The sequence below is a fragment of the Erigeron canadensis genome, chromosome 7 (assembly GCF_010389155.1).
Source record: "Erigeron canadensis isolate Cc75 chromosome 7, C_canadensis_v1, whole genome shotgun sequence".
In the NCBI taxonomy this organism is placed as follows: domain Eukaryota; kingdom Viridiplantae; phylum Streptophyta; class Magnoliopsida; order Asterales; family Asteraceae; genus Erigeron; species Erigeron canadensis.
This window is the reverse complement of record NC_057767.1, coordinates 23,332,493-23,353,260: the sequence shown is the minus strand read 5'-3', so window position 1 is coordinate 23,353,260 and position 20,768 is coordinate 23,332,493. Positions and strand designations below refer to the sequence as shown.

The window sequence follows — 20,768 nt, the reverse complement described above, 5'->3', positions numbered from 1 at the left end:
CCTTTACAACATGTCACTTGTTACATACTATAGTCCAAAATGAGTAGTTCGATACATTACATAAACATTATTCGAGTTAGTTATATAACATTAACATTTGACGATAGTTAGTTACACTCTCAGGTAATAATCCCTTTCAACTTTCAACAATATACAAATGCTGATACATGATGTACAATATATCTAAATCATATTACATCAATAACCTACACGTCTCGCCGCCACCGCCGCGCGCCACCACCCGTCGCCACTCCCGCCATTACATCGCCACCGTTACCTCCGCGGCTCCGCCTCCACTACCGCACACCACCGAAGCATCACGCAAATACCTTTCTATGTAACTAAATGAGAATTTGAAACTACCAAAAAGTGCCAAAAGAAACCCCTAAAAAGCATTAAAAAACTAAAAATCATTAAAATTTGCAAAGAAAAAAAAGAAAAATGAAACTTCACAAACTTGACTTTATCGTTATCTTACGTCGATACAAGGTCAATAACAAAATTTTCGTTCTACAAGTCACTTTGAATCCTGATTCAGTAATTGTTACCGATATTCGTTGCCTAGTCATCATTTATTTTAGTTACAGAAAAGTAGGAAAAACAAAAGTAGAAGGACTAGTTTGAAAATTTTCTGTCTCGACCTAGGACAGGATACAGAGAGTATATAAACCACATGTTTTTGATTTGCCGGCGCCTCCATCATTCTCTACAATTCTGCTATTTGACGATGGCTCTTCGATTTGAGGTATTAAATTTTAATTACTTTTTATTTTATTTTGTAATAAAGATAAAAAAAAAAAATTGACTGATAAAGTTTTTTTCATAGATATGTACATATAATCCTCATAAACTAACAACCTAACAATCCTTCTAATCAGCGAGCAAGATTAGGAAAGAGAATTAGTGGATAACACGTGTCACCTTCTTATAGTTTTAGGAGGACTTATCATTTTCATTTATGCTTAGTTTTTGATTGTATAATATATAATGTTTATTTATATTTTCATTTATGCTTAGTTTTTGATTGTATAATATATAATGTTTATTTATATCTTATCAGTTCAGTTGTATTGATATCTGAATGCTGGTTAACTTTAAGAATTAATTAAAATATTGTGGGTTTTTCTTTGATAGATACTTGGGAGGTTCAATCGTGCTCGTGCAGCCCGGCTTACGCTCCCTCACTTTGTTTGCGAGACGCCTTTATTTATGCCTGTCGGAACACAAGGTTAGGTTTATAAGTTTTGTCCATGTGATGTTGTTTTCTATTTATAAGTGTGGCATTTGTACCCTAAATGTTTTCCATTATTGTTCATAATCGTCTCAATGTCATTTTTTCAACTAAATTTTTATGTTGCCAAAGTTAGGGAAAGCGAGCGTTATGCCTTTTTTTTAAATGGTCAATAAATCCAGTCATGAATAAAACTATTATCCGTATTTTTTTTGGGGCACTCATTGTAGAATGTCCAATACATCAATACATATTTGAATGTATTAACGATAGAATAACTCACTAAAGGGTTATGGTTAGAAAATTCTTAAATTTTATGGAAGGCAATTATTGACAGTCATCTGCACATCTTTACAATTTGTCCACCATACGACTAAATCCAACGACCAGCCTCTTGGTTGATGGGTCACCTCGTATAACGTAACGTTGATGTCCCTTTGGTTATGGTAGTTGGGCTTATTAACTTACCATATTATGTTGTCCAATCTAACTACCAACAAGTACACATTACATTTTTAAGAGTTTCAATATCGGCAAACTTTAACAATTGTAAATACTTCGCAGTCTATGTTGTTTTATTGTATTTTATGTTTATACTGATAGAATAGAATTATGTGTGTATGATAGGGACAATAAAAGGTTTGACTACGCCTCAGCTTGAGGAAATCGGGTGCCAAATTATACTTGGAAATACGTATCATTTGGCTCTACGTCCAACATCTGAGCTAATAGATGAATTAGGAGGACTTCACAAGTTTATGAACTGGCCAAGGGCACTTCTCACCGACTCTGGTGGTTTCCAAATGGTAATTTTTTCGATATTTGTGTCTCAGTTAAATTGTTCTCAGGTCAACTGCATTGTCTTAATTAGCATTAGTTACATTAAATCTGAAAATGCTGGTTGTAAATCTTTGACTTGTATCTTTATTTGGATTATTTTGAATTTACTAAATTAAACCTGGGCTGACCGAGCTGCTTTTCTGATTTGCATGTCATAGTCAATGATTGGTGGTTTTAGATTAATCCAACTAGGAAACTAACTAACTAAGACTATGTACTTTGACGTTAGAGAAATTTGATCTGTGAGAATCATAGAAAAGATTCTTGTGTTGAGGTGTTGTGTAGGGCAAATCTGTAAGCAAGGATGGGGGGAAACGGTCACCAACAAAATCAATTTCAAGTGTAATAATCTTATATTGTGCAATACAAAGTAAGTCCAGTGCAACAACACCTTTTTCAATTGTAGTTATGTACCCTGCAAGATTACAATAATCTTTTACACAGTTATGTACTCTTGTGCTTTGGAACTCTGTGCTGGGCTAGTTAATTATAGTGAAAGATTGTGCAGTTACACCTGCTGTAATTTGTTTTAGCCTTAGTGTCTCTCTTGCTCTTCTTTGATAATCGATGCGATGACATGTTTACGTATATGTCTAATGTGGTATATTATTACTTGCATCTTTTGGATGGTTGGATGTCAACAGAATTTGAAATTTTGTTAGGTCTCCTTGTTGCATCTAGCTGATATTACTGAAGAAGGTGTCACGTTTCAGGTTCTCTCTCTCTCTCTCTCTCACACACACACACACACACACACCCTGAAGAATTATTAAGTACGATGCTTATCAACTTAAGACTGATTGACACATACTGCAAGTCCATGAAAGGAAAACTTACACTTGTCCTACAACGTATTGAAAAGAACTTCTATTTTATTGGCTTTTGTGAAGACACGTCGAGAAGTACTTACGATGCTTATTAAGCTAACATATCTTTTTTGAAGACATCTTTTCTAGTAGTCTTATCAACATTAGTGACAGTTGAATGGGCTTTTAGCCCTTCATTAAGCTCTTCTCTTCAGTGTATAATGATTTTGGTAACCATTTCATTTTCATTAGTACCTTTTTTATAATTTATATAGTTAACAAATATACATTTTAAGGTGTTAGAAACTCCAACTAATATAACATCTACATTTCCAACTTCAAATACATATAATTTTTTTGAACTTAACAACGCGATCATAATCACCATCCTCGGACACTGATTTATTATGATCAATAGCAAGCCAAGCGAGGAAACTAATGAAACATTATGCACATATAAGAATTTTACAGAATGTACCAGGCTTGTTTGTTTCCTATTGTAGATTATTCGTCAATAACAAGTAGTATTTGATATTGATTCTGCAGTCACCAGTTGATGGAAAACCGATGCTCCTTACACCCGAAGAATCAATCCAAATTCAAGTGAGTATTTATTTATATTGGGTGTTTTAATACAGAGAAGCTCATAGTTATGCTGCTTAGTCACATATATCCTCATTCAATAATGCTTGTGTGATTATAGATCTTAATGTTTCTGTTTGTTGATGATTCATTGATCCTAAATTTTTAATAATGTACTTTGTGGGCAGTTAGGAAATTACATTATGTTCGTAGTTTCAATATGCTTTTGGATACAGGATACTTTGTCTGCAGTTATATCGTAACTTGACCTTCATCTTTTATGGTGTATTGTATGTCTATCTACTTCAATAGAACAGAATTGGAGCAGACATTATTATGGCCCTTGATGATGTAGTGAAAACCACTATTACAGGTCCTCGTATTGAAGAAGCTATGTATCGCACTTTGCGCTGGATCGACAGATGCATAGCAGGTACAGATTCCAAAGTGATTTTTTTTAGCAGACTAAAATAAAGTTATTTCACAGGACACCATGTAGTAATTGCCTACATGGCTAGGTGAATTAGTAGTAAACACACTAGAAGAATGTAGCATCTCTTGTGTTTAAGTCCTTTTCCTAATTTGTTTGCGGTGTCGGTTTTGTTGAAAATGAGTTATTGTTTATCTGTTAGCTAAACGGGCAACATATTGAATAGGCTGAAGGCAGTTGAACGTCTTTCTATTGCTATTGTTTATGATATCATATTTTCCTCTGAGATTTGATTTAAATTCTAATGCTGTCAATATGCAGCTCATAAGAGACCAAAAGAACAGAATTTGTTTGGAATTGTACAGGGTGGTTTAGATCCAGTATTAAGGTGATTAATAATTAGAATTCCAGTGCAATCCATCTTCATACATGTAATCGCCATCTATATTAGGTGACCGTATATCTAACGTATTCTTATCAGGGATATATGTGTTCAAGGATTGGTGGAAAGGAATTTACCTGGGTATGTAAAGAACTCACATAAGTTTACTTCAGCTTTGTCTATAGATTTTCCATATAATTTTGGGAAAGCTTCTAATAAACATATTATTTTGTACAACGTACTATGAATTTTGACCAAATAGTACTTCACTGTAACGCTCATGATGATGAGCTTATTATAAATACTATTTGTAGAGGTAGCTATCAATGGGTTGATCTGGGCTGCTTTGATCTCTGACTGGTTAAAAGGGTAAAATAGATTAGAGGAAACAAGTCAAACTGGAATTCCCCTAGTCAAACTTTAATGCTTAAAATTTCGTGAATCTTTTTTTTATCCATGTAATTAGTGTTAGTATGATCTATTATAACATTTACAAAATAAAACAAGAAATCTGGATGAGTGTCCATGTCAAACTAAACCCACCAGCCATTACAACAATGCAACCGTTTTGACCCATTGCTAGCCTTGCCCATTATCTCACTTCAATTTTTTGATGTTTCAGAGTTATTGACTTGAAACTTACTTTACTTGTGCAACAGCTATGCTATTGGTGGCCTTGCAGGCGGTGAAGATAAAGATTCCTTTTGGCGTGTTGTTGCGCAATGCACGGCTTCACTTCCTGAAAGCAAACCCCGTTATGTTATGGTACTTTATTAATTTACTTGTCTATCATTTATGAGAGTTTAACCTTGGGTTGGTTTCTGTGATTCCGGCAGAGAGATTTTTTCTCTTGGGTGTTATATCCGTTTTTTTGTGGTGTTGGTAATTTTGGAATTTATGTTTTTTCCGTAACGGGCTGAGGAGCTTAAAAAAGAAATGCTTATCAAGAAATCGGTGTCATACATCACCTAAACTTTATATTCAATGCAAAAAACCTTGTTAATCATTGTATTGAATGAGTCTAGTTATTATTGATATAATATATGTTTCGGATCATATTTGGCACTACATAATATTTTTAATATTTTGGGAAATAAAAATTTATCGAGTCAACCTGACTTGGCCCATTTCAATCTTTACCATAGTTATACCAGTTTTCACCCGTACCTCTTACCCAACCGGCACAGTTTGTACCTTCAGTTCTTATATTGTCCTCCTTGCATGTTTGGTGTATCATAATATTGTCGTGTGACTGTATCTTCACAGGGTGTTGGCTATCCACTTGATATTGTAGTTTGCAGTGCTTTAGGTGCTGACATGTATGATTGTGTCTATCCTACACGTACAGCTCGATTTGGCACTGCTCTGGTGCCCGAGGTATGATATTGCTCAACAAAAAGTTCATTTATTGGATACTTCATTGTTCAAAATTGCTCTTTCATTCATAAAATAAAAGAAAAATGTAATGTACCTGTGCACACTGTTCTATGAATATGTTTGCCTTTTCGTCAACTATCTAGAATACCTTTCGATATGACAATATAAAAGAGATTTCTGGATCAAAGTGTTAGCTGCCTTTTTGTAATTTTTACTATTACTATACGGTTGATTCTAAATAGTTTCTTTGCAAATAAGTGAGGGTCTAATTTTTTGTTTAGACTTTAGACATCACAGATGAAAATTGGTGCAGTCACTTGACGAAAAGAAGAATTATTTTTTCTAAGAAAAGAGGATTTTGTTTCTTTGCTATTGGAAGTTCGTTAGTGTTTGTGCCTTTGTCCTGCATATCATTTTCAGGAACACTAGTTAACTTAATATGGCTTTGATTCTGTGCACCTAAAAGCTGTATGTTGTCCTTAATAGATCCATAAGACTTTTGGAAAGGTCTTGTTCTGATCAAATTCGGGAATCTTGATTTCAGGGAGTTCTAAAATTAAAACACCAGTCAATGGCTGATGATACCCGGCCGATTGACTCAACATGCAAGTGTATGGTATGTTGTTTTGTTTATCATTTCTTTTGTATGCATGCAACTTGTGAATACATTCTAAAGGTCACAGCTTAAGCCTGTTTATCTAGTAGTGGGTTGATATGGTTCATTTTACTTAAGCATTAATGCGTAAACTTCAAATACAATGAAACTTGAAATGGGTGGGTCCACTGGATCAAAGCCACCCAGGGTGTATTTAAATGCTTAAAATTGTTCTAAGCTGCTCTATTCAAAAACTCAAGTATTCTGTTTATATAGATTTTTAATAATAATTGGATATATCACTTTTTGTTACAATTTAAGAAAAAAAAGAGACAAAAAGGTGTTGCCAGATCAGCTGATCCCGACCTGTGTCTACCCCTGTTATAAACTACCAGTTCTGATTTGATTACGTTCAAAGCCGTTATATACACTCTCCCATTATATTTTTGTTTCTCATAATGCAGGTCTGCAAAAACTACACAAGGGCCTATCTTCATTGTCTTGTTACTAAAGATGCTATGGGTTCTCAACTTCTATCGTATCACAATCTATACTATATGTTGCAGGTAAAATAAACTCCCAATGGTTTATATATTTTTCTTATGTTACATTACTTGTTAAATATAAGCATTGAAATATTTTGCATTTGCAGCTTAGTAGAAATCTTCATTCGTCAATTATAGAAGGAAAATTTCCAGAGTATGTTTGGCTTCAAACTTTATCTGCTATTACCTATCCTTAGTTTGTACTTCTTCCGACACATGAAAATTGTCTCAAATTTTATTTAGAATACTGCATTAAATTTTGACAAAGTTTGCCCCATAAAACTAAATTATGATTATGATTTATTAAACAATCAAATATTATTTAAAAAACTACGGGCAGTGTCAAGCATTGCAATTTTCATGTAACAGGGTAGTGATCTTTTCTGTTTTGAGAACAAGTTCTTATGTGCTATGAATGTTTCTGTTTGCAGATTTGTGTGCAACTTCTTGGGCAAAATGGTATGTGTTTTGTTCGTAAGATTATCAACATCATTTTCAGATAGTAAAACGTGGTTCCTGAAAATTTACAAGATTGTAAAAGTTCTAGCTTAGATGTCACATGAAAGTTTGAGTGTTCCCTTTTAGGATACCATTTCCTAGATCTTCTACGTTGTCATAATAAGAAAATACTAAACCATTTGTTAATTTCTGGTTTTTGTAGTTTCCAGAAGGTGATGTTCCAGAATGGGTGTGCAACGCAATGGAGGTTGCGGGTATAGACATATCCTCGTGTTTGATCCCATTAACTTCTAAGATTGCCGTAAATACATGAAGCGGATAAATTTGGAGATTAGTGATGGATCTTGATCTTTAGGTCCAAATGTATTGGCGAGTCATTAGACTTTTAACATAGGCGGCATAATTTTGTAGTGTATATGCTGCCTCTTAGATTTCACAAGTAACATAGATTTTTAGTAACGATCACTCGGCCCAATATCAAATAGCTATAACATTAGATTAAAGCATGTACACATGGTGATTGCCGTGGGTAGCTTTCCTAACAGAAATTTAGCTTTCTACTTTCGTAAGAGAAGTATACTAATGTTGCTTTGGTTTACATGATTACATCTATTGTATACCCCTTCCTTTGGAATTTTGGGCTGCTGCTCCTATGGTGAGAATGTAACTTATCAAAGTTCAATATTTTTTATTTCCGGGTTTGCAAAGATCTTTGTTAATTCATTCGTGCTGTGGTTAGTGGTTAATATGGTCTTATAATGAAACTAACAAAGATAGCAATCTCACTATGTATATATAGAGGATGGTTAAATATTAAATTTTCATATAATTAATCGTCAAAGTACAGAACAAAAATATCACTATTTTTGTCATATATATAATATAAGGATATCTAAGTTAATTAACATGTATCAAGAAAAGAAAATATCTTGGATCTTAATTTATTATATGGACAAATGACAAATCATACACACGGCCCAATTTTATTTCAAAAAATAAAAAATAAAAAAATACACACAGCCCAAATTAGTCGCGCTCACAATCTTGGGATTCAATGTGTACGTTTAAATAAATATCACGGTAAAAACATAATTTTTCTCTTCAAATTTGCTGTAGGATCATTTAACCATCGTAGTCATGGTTTACATTTAAAATAAATGTCATTCTTTGGACCGGATATCTGAAGTTGGTTTTGAAAAAGAAATAAGTAAAACATACTTATTTTAAGTACTTGCAATAATGTTGAAAAGTAACGTGTGTTCTGTGTAGCAATATTATTTGCTCTCAAACGCTCGTACTTTTGAGGTTCACGTTGAAATGTTTGAAATATGTACCTGCACATTCCATAACCCATCAAATACTCATTATGTACAATTAAACGTACTTGTATAACGCTGACGGATACAGCGTACCAATTAGCCCAACATACCTATTTCAATAGTATATGTATTTAGCTTGCAGGCCCAAACTAAGAATGAACCCAACCCAAAAGTTTATAAAAAAACCTACTTCATTGAAATTTTAGAAAGTATTTACAGATATTTAGAGGATTTGCTAGTTTTTAATACACAGAATGACAAACCTATTAATACAAGAATGAGAACTTAAATTTCATATAAATCACTAGTATAGTAGTATTGTAACAACTTCATTTCTATTGTTAAACATTGATTTTTGAGTTTAAATATAAGGAAAGCTATGAAAACAGTAGGTTTATTATTTATATTACATGTAAATATTTAGTAGTGAAAGAAAAAAAATTATCTTTACTTGTTTCCAAAGTTATTTTCAATATTTTCTTTGATGTTGTTAGGGACATATTTTGTTGTTATTAAGATGTAATTTTAATAACCACTTTGTTTTAGATCAAGTGACCATCTGAGGCCTTTTTTAAGGATTTTGAGGGTGAGGATACTGGCTTGTAAATCAGGGATCACATTTCAATTTCTCATGGTCTCAAACATTTACCTTTTCAGACGCCTACGGAGAGTGTTACCACATCCTTGGTCTCCAGGGGTGCCTTCGGGTTTCAACCTCTATCAAACTATCCGCTTGGATGTTACTGTTAGAGTTCAAACTACTAAACAACTAACACGCCGTTTTAATAAATTAAAAAAATGTAATTTTAATACAGATTTATAGGTATCAGAGCTTTTTAATTGAAATGGTTTAGTTGACATTACTAAAAATGACTTATTAGTCTTGCTAAAAAAATTTCTTTACATGCTTTTATCGTAATTTTCATTGTTGTTTTTCTGTCGTTAATTAAAATATTTTAGATTAGCTGATCTAAAACTTTTATTCGACAAATGTTATTTGAATGTGCTAGTTTTTAATTGTTTTTAAGGTAAAATGTTTTGTTCCCGCCCTCCCAAATTCATAAAACCGCCATTAATTCCCCCCAAAAAAACAAATTTTAGGGAAAAAGAAGATACGATATTATTTTTCTCTTTTATACAAAACCAATTTCAACCGCCCCCAGTGTTATCCGTACCCTCAAAACTCCCCCTTTCAACATCTTGTCATATTTTTCCTTTTTTGTTCCCATGGAAGTTCAAGAAAAAAAAGAAGATCCATTTCCAAAACGGATCAAAACCCAACAACCATCCGACCCAAAAGAAGAAGAAGATGACAGAATTAGCTCATTACCAGATCGTTTGATAATCGATGAAATCTTATCTAAATTACCCTTAACAAAAGACGCAATCAGAACAGGTACTCTTTCGAAACGATGGCAAAATCTTTGGCCGTCAGTTCCTTGTCTATCTTTTCAAGATTTTGATATGAAACATAGGTTACCCGATTTCTATACTTTTGTTAACCAAACCCTAAATCGTCGTAGTCATCCCGAATTCAAGAATCTAAATAAATTCTGTATTTGTGCCACTTACGATCATCAGTTTGAACCTCATGTCGATAATTGGATTCGTTTCGTTATTAATAGTAAGGTCCAGTCACTTGAATTTTATTTAGGTGCTGATGATATATTAGGTCAGTATATGTTGAAAGACGACTCGTTTTTCATTAATTCCCATTTTACCCATCTCAGTTTAGACGGTTGCATATTAAAACCTACGGGGCGGATTTCTTGGACTAACCTTACGTATTTAAGTATAATAAATGGGTTATTAGGCGAACGTATGATTGCAAAGATTCAATCCGGGTGTCCTTTATTGGAGACGTTGAGCTTGTCCGATTGTTATGGTTTTTCGTGTCTTGATATAACTTCCATAAGTGTTAAGAATTTGGAGTTCCATGGATACAATCGTCAAGATCAGGGAGTTCTTGACAATATAATTAAAATCAATGCTCCGTATATTGAAACGCTAGCAATTAAGGGTATGTTGGTATCTAAGATTTATTTGCAAGATGTGTCTTGTTTAGACAAAGCTGAATTAGATTTTAGCAAGTGGGCTCATGATGAGACGACAAGTAAAGAAGAGAAAGAAGAGATGCTTATCATGATTATACTCGGTCTTTACCATGTCGAAGAGGTTATAATTGGGGAAGCTTGTTTGCCGGTAACTTCTTGTTTTCTTTCTGCCATATGTGTTTTTTGTAAAGATTATTGTGCTTAACTTGTTTCATGTATTGTGCTTAACTTGTTTCATGTATACTTGATTGAAGCCTAATAATACATATCGACTTAACGAATAAGATAATTAACTACTTTAAGCAAGAGATAATTCACGCTAATCTCAATAATCAGCTGATTTCATTTTCTTTGTTGGTACTTGGTGTAGCTTTGTACGCTGTTGGGTTCTTAAGGTTGCAAAGAATGATTACATATGTATACTTTTTGTTGTCGGTCCTCTGGGTGATGTTTTGAATTTTTATTGTGTAGCTTGTAGAAACTTAATGGATACCCTTTTTTTATGTAATTTTGTTCTCGATATTTTAACTTTATTTTAAAAGGATGTGAATAATTCTTAATTTCCTATATATTCTGTTCTTGTAATTGTGTCCAATCAAGTGTTGTAAATGTACGTTCACCCCACTAAGAAAACTGTATGGCTTCGTGCAGGCGTCCTTGTATAGAGTATAAATGTCTTTGTTTCTTCTTTTACTCTTTGGCGTCTATATAGGTTTAGAGTATGAATGTATTTGTAATTATAATTAATATGTTAATAGTTTATTTTATTAGAGAAAAAAAAAAGTGTGTGTCAACCTAACCCGTTCTGAAAAATGACCGGTCCAACCAGAACCCATTTCTAGCATGTTATCGAAAAGTCATCTTGCCATTCCCTTTTTAATTAATATAGGATCATACGGCTCTTATTACTGTTCTTAAAACGTTCTCAGTGATATTTTCATTAATTGGCAGGCTTTCCGTCGTTTGCGAGCTAAAGGTCTCATTTTTCCATATAACTTGAAGGTTGTAAAAGTTTCTCATCCTGTTTATGACAGTGATGATTCGACGGAGGTAGATGATTGCTTTGATAGCGACTCATCTGATGACGACTCATCTGTTAGTGACTCATAGTAAAGTGTTAGTGATTCGGTTGAAAATTTAGATTTTGAGAAACTAATGCTTGATAGTTGGTCCTGGAGACGACGAGGTCAATTGATTAAAAGCACTTTGAACTGTTCTCTAAACTAGACATGGCACTTTGAATTCTGGTTAATTCCTTGGGCATTTTATTTAGCAGATTCCAAACTATGTGTAGATGTTTGATATTTTTTTAATTATCTATGTTATGTTCTTTGTTTGTGTCATTTATTTTATTAGCTTTTCGTTATCAGATTCCACTTCCATAACCTGATATACTCTTCACTTCTTATGCTATATTTGAACCCTTTTAGCTTTGTCCACTTCACCATTTTTCTTTATTACTGGTTTTGTTACAGTATTTAGGAAGGCGCCACTGAATGCCGTTGTTAGAAAATTGAGTTATAATGATGGTAAAAGTAAATTAGAAATTACTACCGGATTGTGCACATGCGAGTCTCTTCTTGATCCTCGACACAGGAGATGCAAGTTTGTCCGTTCTAACACTGGGAAAAGTCTGTCTGTGTGTGTATGTAACTTGTGATCAGCTACTATTGTATGAAAGAAACTTTAGTCGGGTTCATTGTATCTAAGTAACCTGTTTAAACTGAATGAATCGTGTAAACAAGCTGATGTGGATTCTCTCATTGGGCCATGTATAAGATGCCTGGTAGTGCCACGTTGATTTCTTACACGATTCGTTCAGTTTTAACAGGTTACTTACATACAATGAACCCGACTAAAGTTTCTTTCATACAATAGTAGCTGGTCACAAGTTACATACACACACAGATACTTTTCCCTTCTAACACAAACTACCTCAAGCTTCTTTACTTTAGAAAATGACTGTACAAAACAAAAATTACTACTGTATTTAAGAATGTGTAAAACTGTAAATTGAGGAAATGTGTCAATGGCAATTTCAATTGGCAACCTATTGAATAGAATGGTATGGTCATCTGATCTCAATGGTTGTGATCTCCTAGCTGGCGGCAATGCCAAACCAATTAACATCAAAATTTCGAATTGCTGGTGGATGGCGACGATGGGTCTGGCTTCCCAAGATCAGGGGCGGATCTACTTCAAAAGGAACGGGGTACTATAACTTTGAACTTTTAAGTGTAAAAGTTCTAGTATCTATGATCTTACACCAATGTTTGAAAATGTGGGGCGCTGGAGTTGAACAAATATCACTTGATAATCAAATAGAGTTCTACCGGTTAATGCTTTGAAATTTTAAGTGTAAAAGTTCTAGTTTCCATGATCTTACACCAATGTTGTAAAATGCGTATGAGCTCCGGTTAATAGTTCCTTCAGATTCACCAAGGCAATTGCATGTGGCAAAGGCTTTATTAACTGATTCTAATAGTAGTTATCACACCCTAACTTACATCGATCAACCTTTCAAGCAAATATGAACTTAGAGAACTCTTGACTTTTTGCATAGCTGCACACAAAAAGAAAAATATGCCAAAACATAACATGAAGTTTTCATACAAGTTCAATATCAAGTTTTCTAATATTATTGCTCAAAATGGACACTGTCCAGAGTCAAGAACAGGAGCCTCTATAACTGTATTGCATTAGAGGGTTGGCCACTTTGAGTCTCGTGTGAATCATGGGCTAAACGCCGTGTTTCTGGTGTATCCAAGGACTCCTGCATAGCTTCTTAAGCTCAGCCATAACATGTATAATGTAGTGCACGACTCCTAATGCTTTAGCCCTTTCTTGTATGGAATTAAGTATAATCAATAAGGCCTCTCCTTATATGAGCTACTTCTTCCTCACTTTTTACCCACTTTTTCCACTATTCATCAGCTTTCTCTCTCCTAGAATACCCCAAGAACACCTACCTCCTTATACTACCACTTCTTCCCCACTTCATCCACTATTCATTCTTTATTTTATCTCTTTTTATTTTTTATATACAATGTTAAACTAACTTAAAAAATAGATTAATTTAAAACCATTTTAATAAAAATCTATATACAAGTTTTGGGGGTTAGAAGTAGAACTTTTCAAAGTACAATATATATTTCGTAAATGCACAAAACGTCCAGGGGTTAAATCGTAAATGCGAAAAAAGTTCGGTTAAAACTAAAATTAAAAGCTAACACACCTGCACTTTTCATCTTCTTCAAGAATACAATATATATACATATGTATATATACTACACACACATCACACACACCTTCACTTTTTTTTTAATTTTAAAAGCTAACAAATTCGAGATCGGGACCCACAACCACTCAAGCCGCTCGTCTAAAAACGGAAGAAACCAAAAGGACGCGGGGGAAGACGAACCTGTGCTACTAGCGTCCTCCCGGTGCCGCGCGGCGGACACCGAAGACACACCTATAAGGAGGGGTCTAACAATAGTAGAAACCAAAAAAATAATTAGATAATACCGATTAATACATCATGTCGATCCACTTTAGCCTTCAGGGCCGGTCTACAAGGGGGGCAAAGTGGGCGACGGGCCGAGGCCCGGTTTTTTAAGGGGCCTGATTTATTTATTTTTTATATTATATATATATAATTAAAATTTATACCGGCTTTATAAATTAAAAAAAACCTACGCAGTCAACTCAATCCGACAATTTTCAATCAGTCAAGCGGTGCTCTATGCCTCTGTCAAAGTGATCACATCATCTGATCATCACACAAATTGTCTTTTTGTCCCTATTTTGTTTTAAGTTGCAGGTAATATTCGTATTTTATGGAGATAATAATTAATTAACCTTATTAATGTATAACTTTATTAGTTATTAATTGTTATAAGAAAAAGGTTTAATATTTTATACAATTAACCATAGATATAATAAAATTTGTTGCGCTTAGCCTATGGGCCCTTTTTTTGACGCTCGGCCAATACCTATCTATGAATCTTCAGGGACGGCCCTGTTAGCCTTGTCCTCCCATCTACTCGAACTGTAAATCTCAAAACATAAAGATGAATTGGTTCTTGTGTTAAATTTCTTTCTTGAACAAAAAATGGTTAGAACTTAGACAACCATATAAAAGCCTCGGCTAACAAAAACATTAAGTTTAACAAAATCAAATTCGACCTAAACAAAACAGTAAGTAACTACAAACCTCAACATATACAACCATACAACCATACCAGACATGTAGAGGTGCCTTGTATACACCCATACTAGATAGTGACACAAAATATGAAGTAGATTTTGCTTCTTTAAATGCCATTATTACTTAAGTTACAATACAAGGAGTGATTTATTAATAGGTGACCTCAAATTTTACTTGACTCAAATAGTAAAATACCTTTGATGTTCACAAAGACAAATTAGTTAAAGGTACCCTAAAATTTTACCATAACTATAAGTTTTAATGATTATGCTGAGTCAAAGTAGTTGCTTAAGAGTAATAACTTGATTTTAAAGCTCAATTTTTTTGATAAAAATATGTATTTTATGGACTTGCTGAATGTGTAGTTTTAAAGTAATTATCCAATTATTATTTGGGAAGCTTTATTATATTGAATTAAACTATAAATCTTTAAAGAACTAAAAATTAAAAAATTTTAGCCCATCATCTTTTGTGAAGCTCATGCGTGAGTGACCTCTAGTAAATGTTTATCGTTACTAATTTTGGCCACCCTTGCTTAAAATCTTGACGCCGCCTCTGGTAATGGGATTACTACGAGTAGAAATTTAGTTCATAACCTCTAATCCATTGATGCCGTATCTTAGTCTTGAAAGTTGAAAATAGGGATGCATGATTGATGTAACATAATGCTAGTGATGCGGCCATGGTCACTTGGAATGTAATTCCAACCCTACTTTGTGGTAAAGTTCACATCCGGCCAGGTCACATGCGTGGAAAGCATGATCATGCATCAAGAAGAAGATAGAGTAAGCCACTTGTCAGATAGTTGACCCCATGGAAGTTGTGCTACTACAAGTAAAATAAGATGAACAAAATTAACCTCAAAGACGGATCAAAACCCAAGACTTCATCTCACCGTCTCGGCAACACTAATTGAATAGCACCAGGGCCGTCTATGAAAATTTATGTATCCAGACCGAGCATAAAAATCAGGCCCGTACACTAAGCGCAAAAAATTGTATTATATACCCAAATCTTTAAAAACAACAATAAATTTTACATCAATAAAATTAACAAAAGTTATTGTTCAAAAAAATTTAAAAAAAAAGAATGCAAAATTATACTATTGAAACAACACCTAATGCTAGCAGAGGATTCGAGTAGTTCTCTTACCATTTTTCATAGCAAATTGGTTGAAAACCTTTTTTTTAATCTAGTAGACTTTTTTATGTGGACTAAGTTGTATGGTTTAACTTGTAATGACGGTTAAAATTTATATTAAGCTTAGTTAATTATATAAATTTTAATATATATAAAATATATATATACTATATTATAAAGCAGATTTCTCCTAGATTTTCAACATTGAACTTGAAATTTTCAATATTGATTTTAAGTACTTCCCCAAAATGTCCCTCTTATCTATTATATATTTACCTGAAATAACTATAATACCCTTTCTCTCTCCTCAAATCTCCATAAATCATTTATTCCTCTCTCCTCCAGAAATCATTTATTCCTCCAATTCATTCAAAATCTTTTATCTCAAAAACCGTACATCGATAAATTATAAAAGCTGTATGGGTGTTCTTAAAATTTCATGCTCTTTCATTAGAGATGTATGGGTGTTCTTAACATTATAAAAAGTATGATTATATATTAAAAAAAAAAAGGTTAAAACAAAATTATCGAGTACAACAGGGCAAAAAATTTGTTTCCATTGCAAAAAATCTGTTTCACATTATTAGATTATTTTTTTGGCAGTTATTATATATTATTATATATTTTAATCTACCAATAATAATAATCATAAAAAACTAATATAAATAAAATAATTCTAATATATTCATATATATCATGTATATATTCATTCCATATATCTCCTTTACTCATCAGATACAATCTTTCAAATTACATATATGGAATTTAAATCTTCATAATTAGGAATATGATATCATTTACAAAAAAATACACCAATGTTCATCCTATATATATATATATATATATATATATATATATATATATATATATATATATATATATATATATATATATATATATCGATTAAGAGTTTTTAAGATTATCTTTTCCTTCCATATTTCTTCTTTACTCGACGTATTATTTTGATTTAACATAGATCTTTAAGTTTTTAAATTGATTAATTATTATTTTTAGCTGTTTTCTACAAGTATATCATGGTTGGAATTAGTTGTTGTGGAATTGTTACTTACAAGTATATCACGGTTGGAATTAATTGTTATGTGAGTTCTTATTTTGATTTAACTTAACATAAATCTAAATTTTTTTGGACTAATTAATTATTAATTTTTTTCACCCCAAATATATCAAATATATCTTCATTGACATTAGTTGTTTTGGCTCCTTTATATTGGATGCCATATACGACACTTTGTTCAGCCTGAATTGTGATAAAGTCAGATGATCTTGATGTTCTTCTTTACACTTTATTTTCTTGGTTTTTAATTGATTCACATTGTACGTACTTAGCTTTTTATGATGAAAAAACATCTTTTGTTATTCAAACAACGATGATATACTTATTGTTATATAAATATGTTGTGATGCAGCAATGGCTACACTTTTGTTTTTTTTATGATGTGAAACTCAATCAATATCGAAATAGATGTTCAGTAAAAGCACGCGTACTTAACATATCGCTCCAACCTGGATATGGATAAAAACAACCCCTCCATAGTTTTGGAAGTCTTTATACTTGACGAACATGTATGTGTCATTCTTTTAATCTATGAATTGATAACCAGATTTTTAAATTTTTTATTAATTTATACGAGTATTTATTGACATGAGAAAAATATATGGTTTTCTCTTTTCATAATAGGGAAAGAAGATGCAAGCATCATCAAGTCATTCTAATAAAGGAAAATTTGAGTCCGTTTTGGTTGACTATGTTTCTAAGTTATTGGTTTAAACAACTCGAAATATAAGCTCACCGAATATTTATATAAACTCACTCTTACTACAAAGACAACTGTCAAACTTGTCGACAACTTTAATGGTCCTTTGTATGGATTTAAGTTTGAAATTTTTACTAATATTACCAACAAAAAAGTTGTCATTGGTGAACCTATTGGTAATTTATTAATCATATTCTGTTACTTATAACATCTTTTTCTTATCATTCGGTCGATACACATTATTTAAGGTTAACTATGGATAACTCATATTCATCTATCAAAATGTTCATAAATACTCATATAGATAGATCGAGTTGAACATCTAGCAAATATGTAGTATTTGTCGCTTTCTATATTCCATGTTCGTCATTTATTGGTTTATATTTTAATGAATATGATTAAAGCATAAAAACATCCATATTCTAAATTCATTTTACTTAAAATGATTTATTCGTTATTTTTCCATACAATCTAAAAAGAAACACAAATCAACTTTAAAATTTTCGCGCAACGCACGGGGTAAAGACCTAGTAATATATATATATATATATATATATATATATATATAATTATTAAAACAGAATCTGAGCGATTTTAAGGCCTCTTAAATCTAAAACTATCTTAAAACATTGCCACATAAGCTTTAATCTTATGTGTCATCTTCATACTTTTTATAACAATATTTATCTTATAACCTCTATTTCTTCCCAAACTAAATTTATTTATTTGATTAAATATATTATAAATTAAATTACAATTATATAGACTACATTAAAAAATAAACATATTAAAAAAGAAAAACCGTCCATTGACTCCATTCCATCTAATAATGTGGAGAGATATTTGACAAAAGTAATATCAAATTATATATAGTCAAACTTCGGAAACTAATTGAAGATATAGTTAGATTATATGTAATTTATTTAAAATATATACAAATTTGAAGATTATAGTTTCTTTTTATATAGTTTCTTTTCATAATATTTATCTTAGTTTTTATACTATGCCATATTGAATTAAAAAAATAAATAATTCATCGGATTCAATAAATAAATTTGGTAAATATGTTTCCAATCCTAAACAATTCACATCATTTATATCATATATTGATTTACGTAAACCTAATATAAATGTTATATCTCATCATTCGGTTTGTAGTTTTGTATTTTGTGATGTCAAAAAGAAATATAAACACAAAGGGTTAATTTATGTTTTCTTCCAATTAAATGATAATATTTTTTGCTTTTGAGAATTCGTTCATCAACGGCAAACAAACAACAAGTTTTCGTTTAGTTTTTTACTTCTTTTCAAACAAACCAACATGGGGGCAAGTTTGGAGTTTAGACGTGATTTAAGATATTTTTTTGTTCCGACCATAATTATATATTTTTATAATAATTCATGCATTTGTTAAGTTAATTATACTATGTTATGTTTTTGGTTGCTATTATATTATATGTTTAGATATGTGTTAACTTTGTCCCTATCTTTGCGATCTTTGACTGGGCTGAAAAATATATCCTAAATGGAAGAACATCATTTTTTCAAAATTAATGTGGTAGTCGAGTTAAGTACGATGGTGCCATAATATTTTTCATTGTTGCATATCCGTTATTTTCACATCATGATATTTCCCATGAGATTTATGCATGTCCTACTACAACTTTTTTACTTTAATGCGTTACTAGCTAAATAACCCGGGTTCAACCCGGACATTTTAATACAATTTTTGCTAGTCAATATTCAATAATGCTTAGTAAAGAAATAATTGCATATTTGTTTAATCTTTATATATGAAATATATACTTAATCAAAGAATGCAATAATAATTGAACACGGTGCAATAAAGTAGTTTCGCATTGATATATTTCACATATATGAGAGAAACTGATAAAATAATACACAAGAATTAATGGGATAAAAAAAGTTATAAACATATTAATGTATTTAAAGTTTTTAATAGATATCATACAATCAACTTTTCATTCGCTCAATACCTTCAAATTCAAGAAATAATAAAAAAAATTATGAAAATTATTACAATACTGTTTAAAAAGAAAAATCATTATTAAAGCTAAAAATCTTATAAAATACACACGAATTCATAATTATATTCCTTTAATTAAGCTACAATTAAAAAATAATAATAATTAAGTTACAAGTTAAAATAAACTATAACTTTATATTACTAATTAATAATAATATTAGCATAATGATAATAGTTAATAACTATAAGTGAAAATCTTGGCATGGAATTTGTAGGAGGAAGATTTGGTTTCCAAATTAAATCAAATTCTACAAAAATCTAAAGAAAAGAAAAATCAAAATGATTTATGATGTCATAATTTTTTAAAACCCTTGTAAGAAATAATATGAACTTGACACATAAGATTTTTGTTTAAAAAACTTCTAGAAACAATCCTCTTTTATTTATATAAGAGATTGTAAGAAATAATATGAACTTGACACATAAGATTTTTGTTTAAAAAACTTCTAGAAACAATCCTCTTTTATTTATATAAGAGATTATACATTGATTCATGTTTTATCTTTATGTTTTCTTTTACCTAAGTTATTAAAAAACCGCACATCGTGCGGGTAAAATACCTAGTATATATATATATAACAGAATATATGTATAATGATAACACTCACATTTCCTTAAAACTTTCACACTTGCTAATATCAGCTTTTTCATCGGTTCCTAATTTTAGTCCCTTTTGAAAGCGTGATAGTTCGGATGCTGCCACAATAAATTTGTTATTAATTAGAAGTATGTATAGATATTGTATAGCTAGATATAAACACACACACACATATAAAAACATACTGAAATAATTATCTTCAAAATTAAAATCTTTCTTTCCAAATTCAGAAACAAGCACAGGCGTAGACAAAACCAGAGAAGACTCCTGATTCATTAAGCATTCGCTTACTTGTATCCAATGGTATCGTCATACCATGTAGCCAATGGTACCGTCATACCATTACTTGCATAGTCACTTTTGCGCAAACAAAACATACAT

The 20,768-nt window shown here is 31.7% G+C and overlaps 2 protein-coding genes across 2 annotated transcripts; both read left to right on the top strand.

The window, feature by feature from the left end:
• Window positions 1-699: 699 nt before the first annotated feature.
• On the top strand, window positions 700-7,954 carry LOC122607471 (queuine tRNA-ribosyltransferase catalytic subunit 1-like). The gene is made up of 15 exons (XM_043780446.1): window positions 700-745; window positions 1,135-1,228; window positions 1,859-2,037; window positions 2,734-2,784; window positions 3,424-3,480; window positions 3,772-3,892; window positions 4,211-4,277; window positions 4,371-4,412; window positions 4,931-5,036; window positions 5,538-5,648; window positions 6,193-6,264; window positions 6,708-6,809; window positions 6,896-6,942; window positions 7,220-7,247; window positions 7,450-7,954. The coding sequence occupies exons 1-15, from the start codon at window positions 728-730 to the stop codon at window positions 7,558-7,560; spliced, it is 1,206 nt and encodes a 401-aa protein (XP_043636381.1). The 5' UTR covers window positions 700-727; the 3' UTR covers window positions 7,561-7,954.
• Window positions 7,955-9,726: 1,772 nt separating this feature from the next.
• LOC122607835 (F-box protein At5g03100-like) lies at window positions 9,727-11,950 on the top strand. Its single transcript, XM_043780890.1, has 2 exons — window positions 9,727-10,768; window positions 11,572-11,950. The coding sequence occupies exons 1-2, from the start codon at window positions 9,794-9,796 to the stop codon at window positions 11,728-11,730; spliced, it is 1,134 nt and encodes a 377-aa protein (XP_043636825.1). The 5' UTR covers window positions 9,727-9,793; the 3' UTR covers window positions 11,731-11,950.
• The last annotated feature ends 8,818 nt before the right edge of the window (window positions 11,951-20,768 follow it).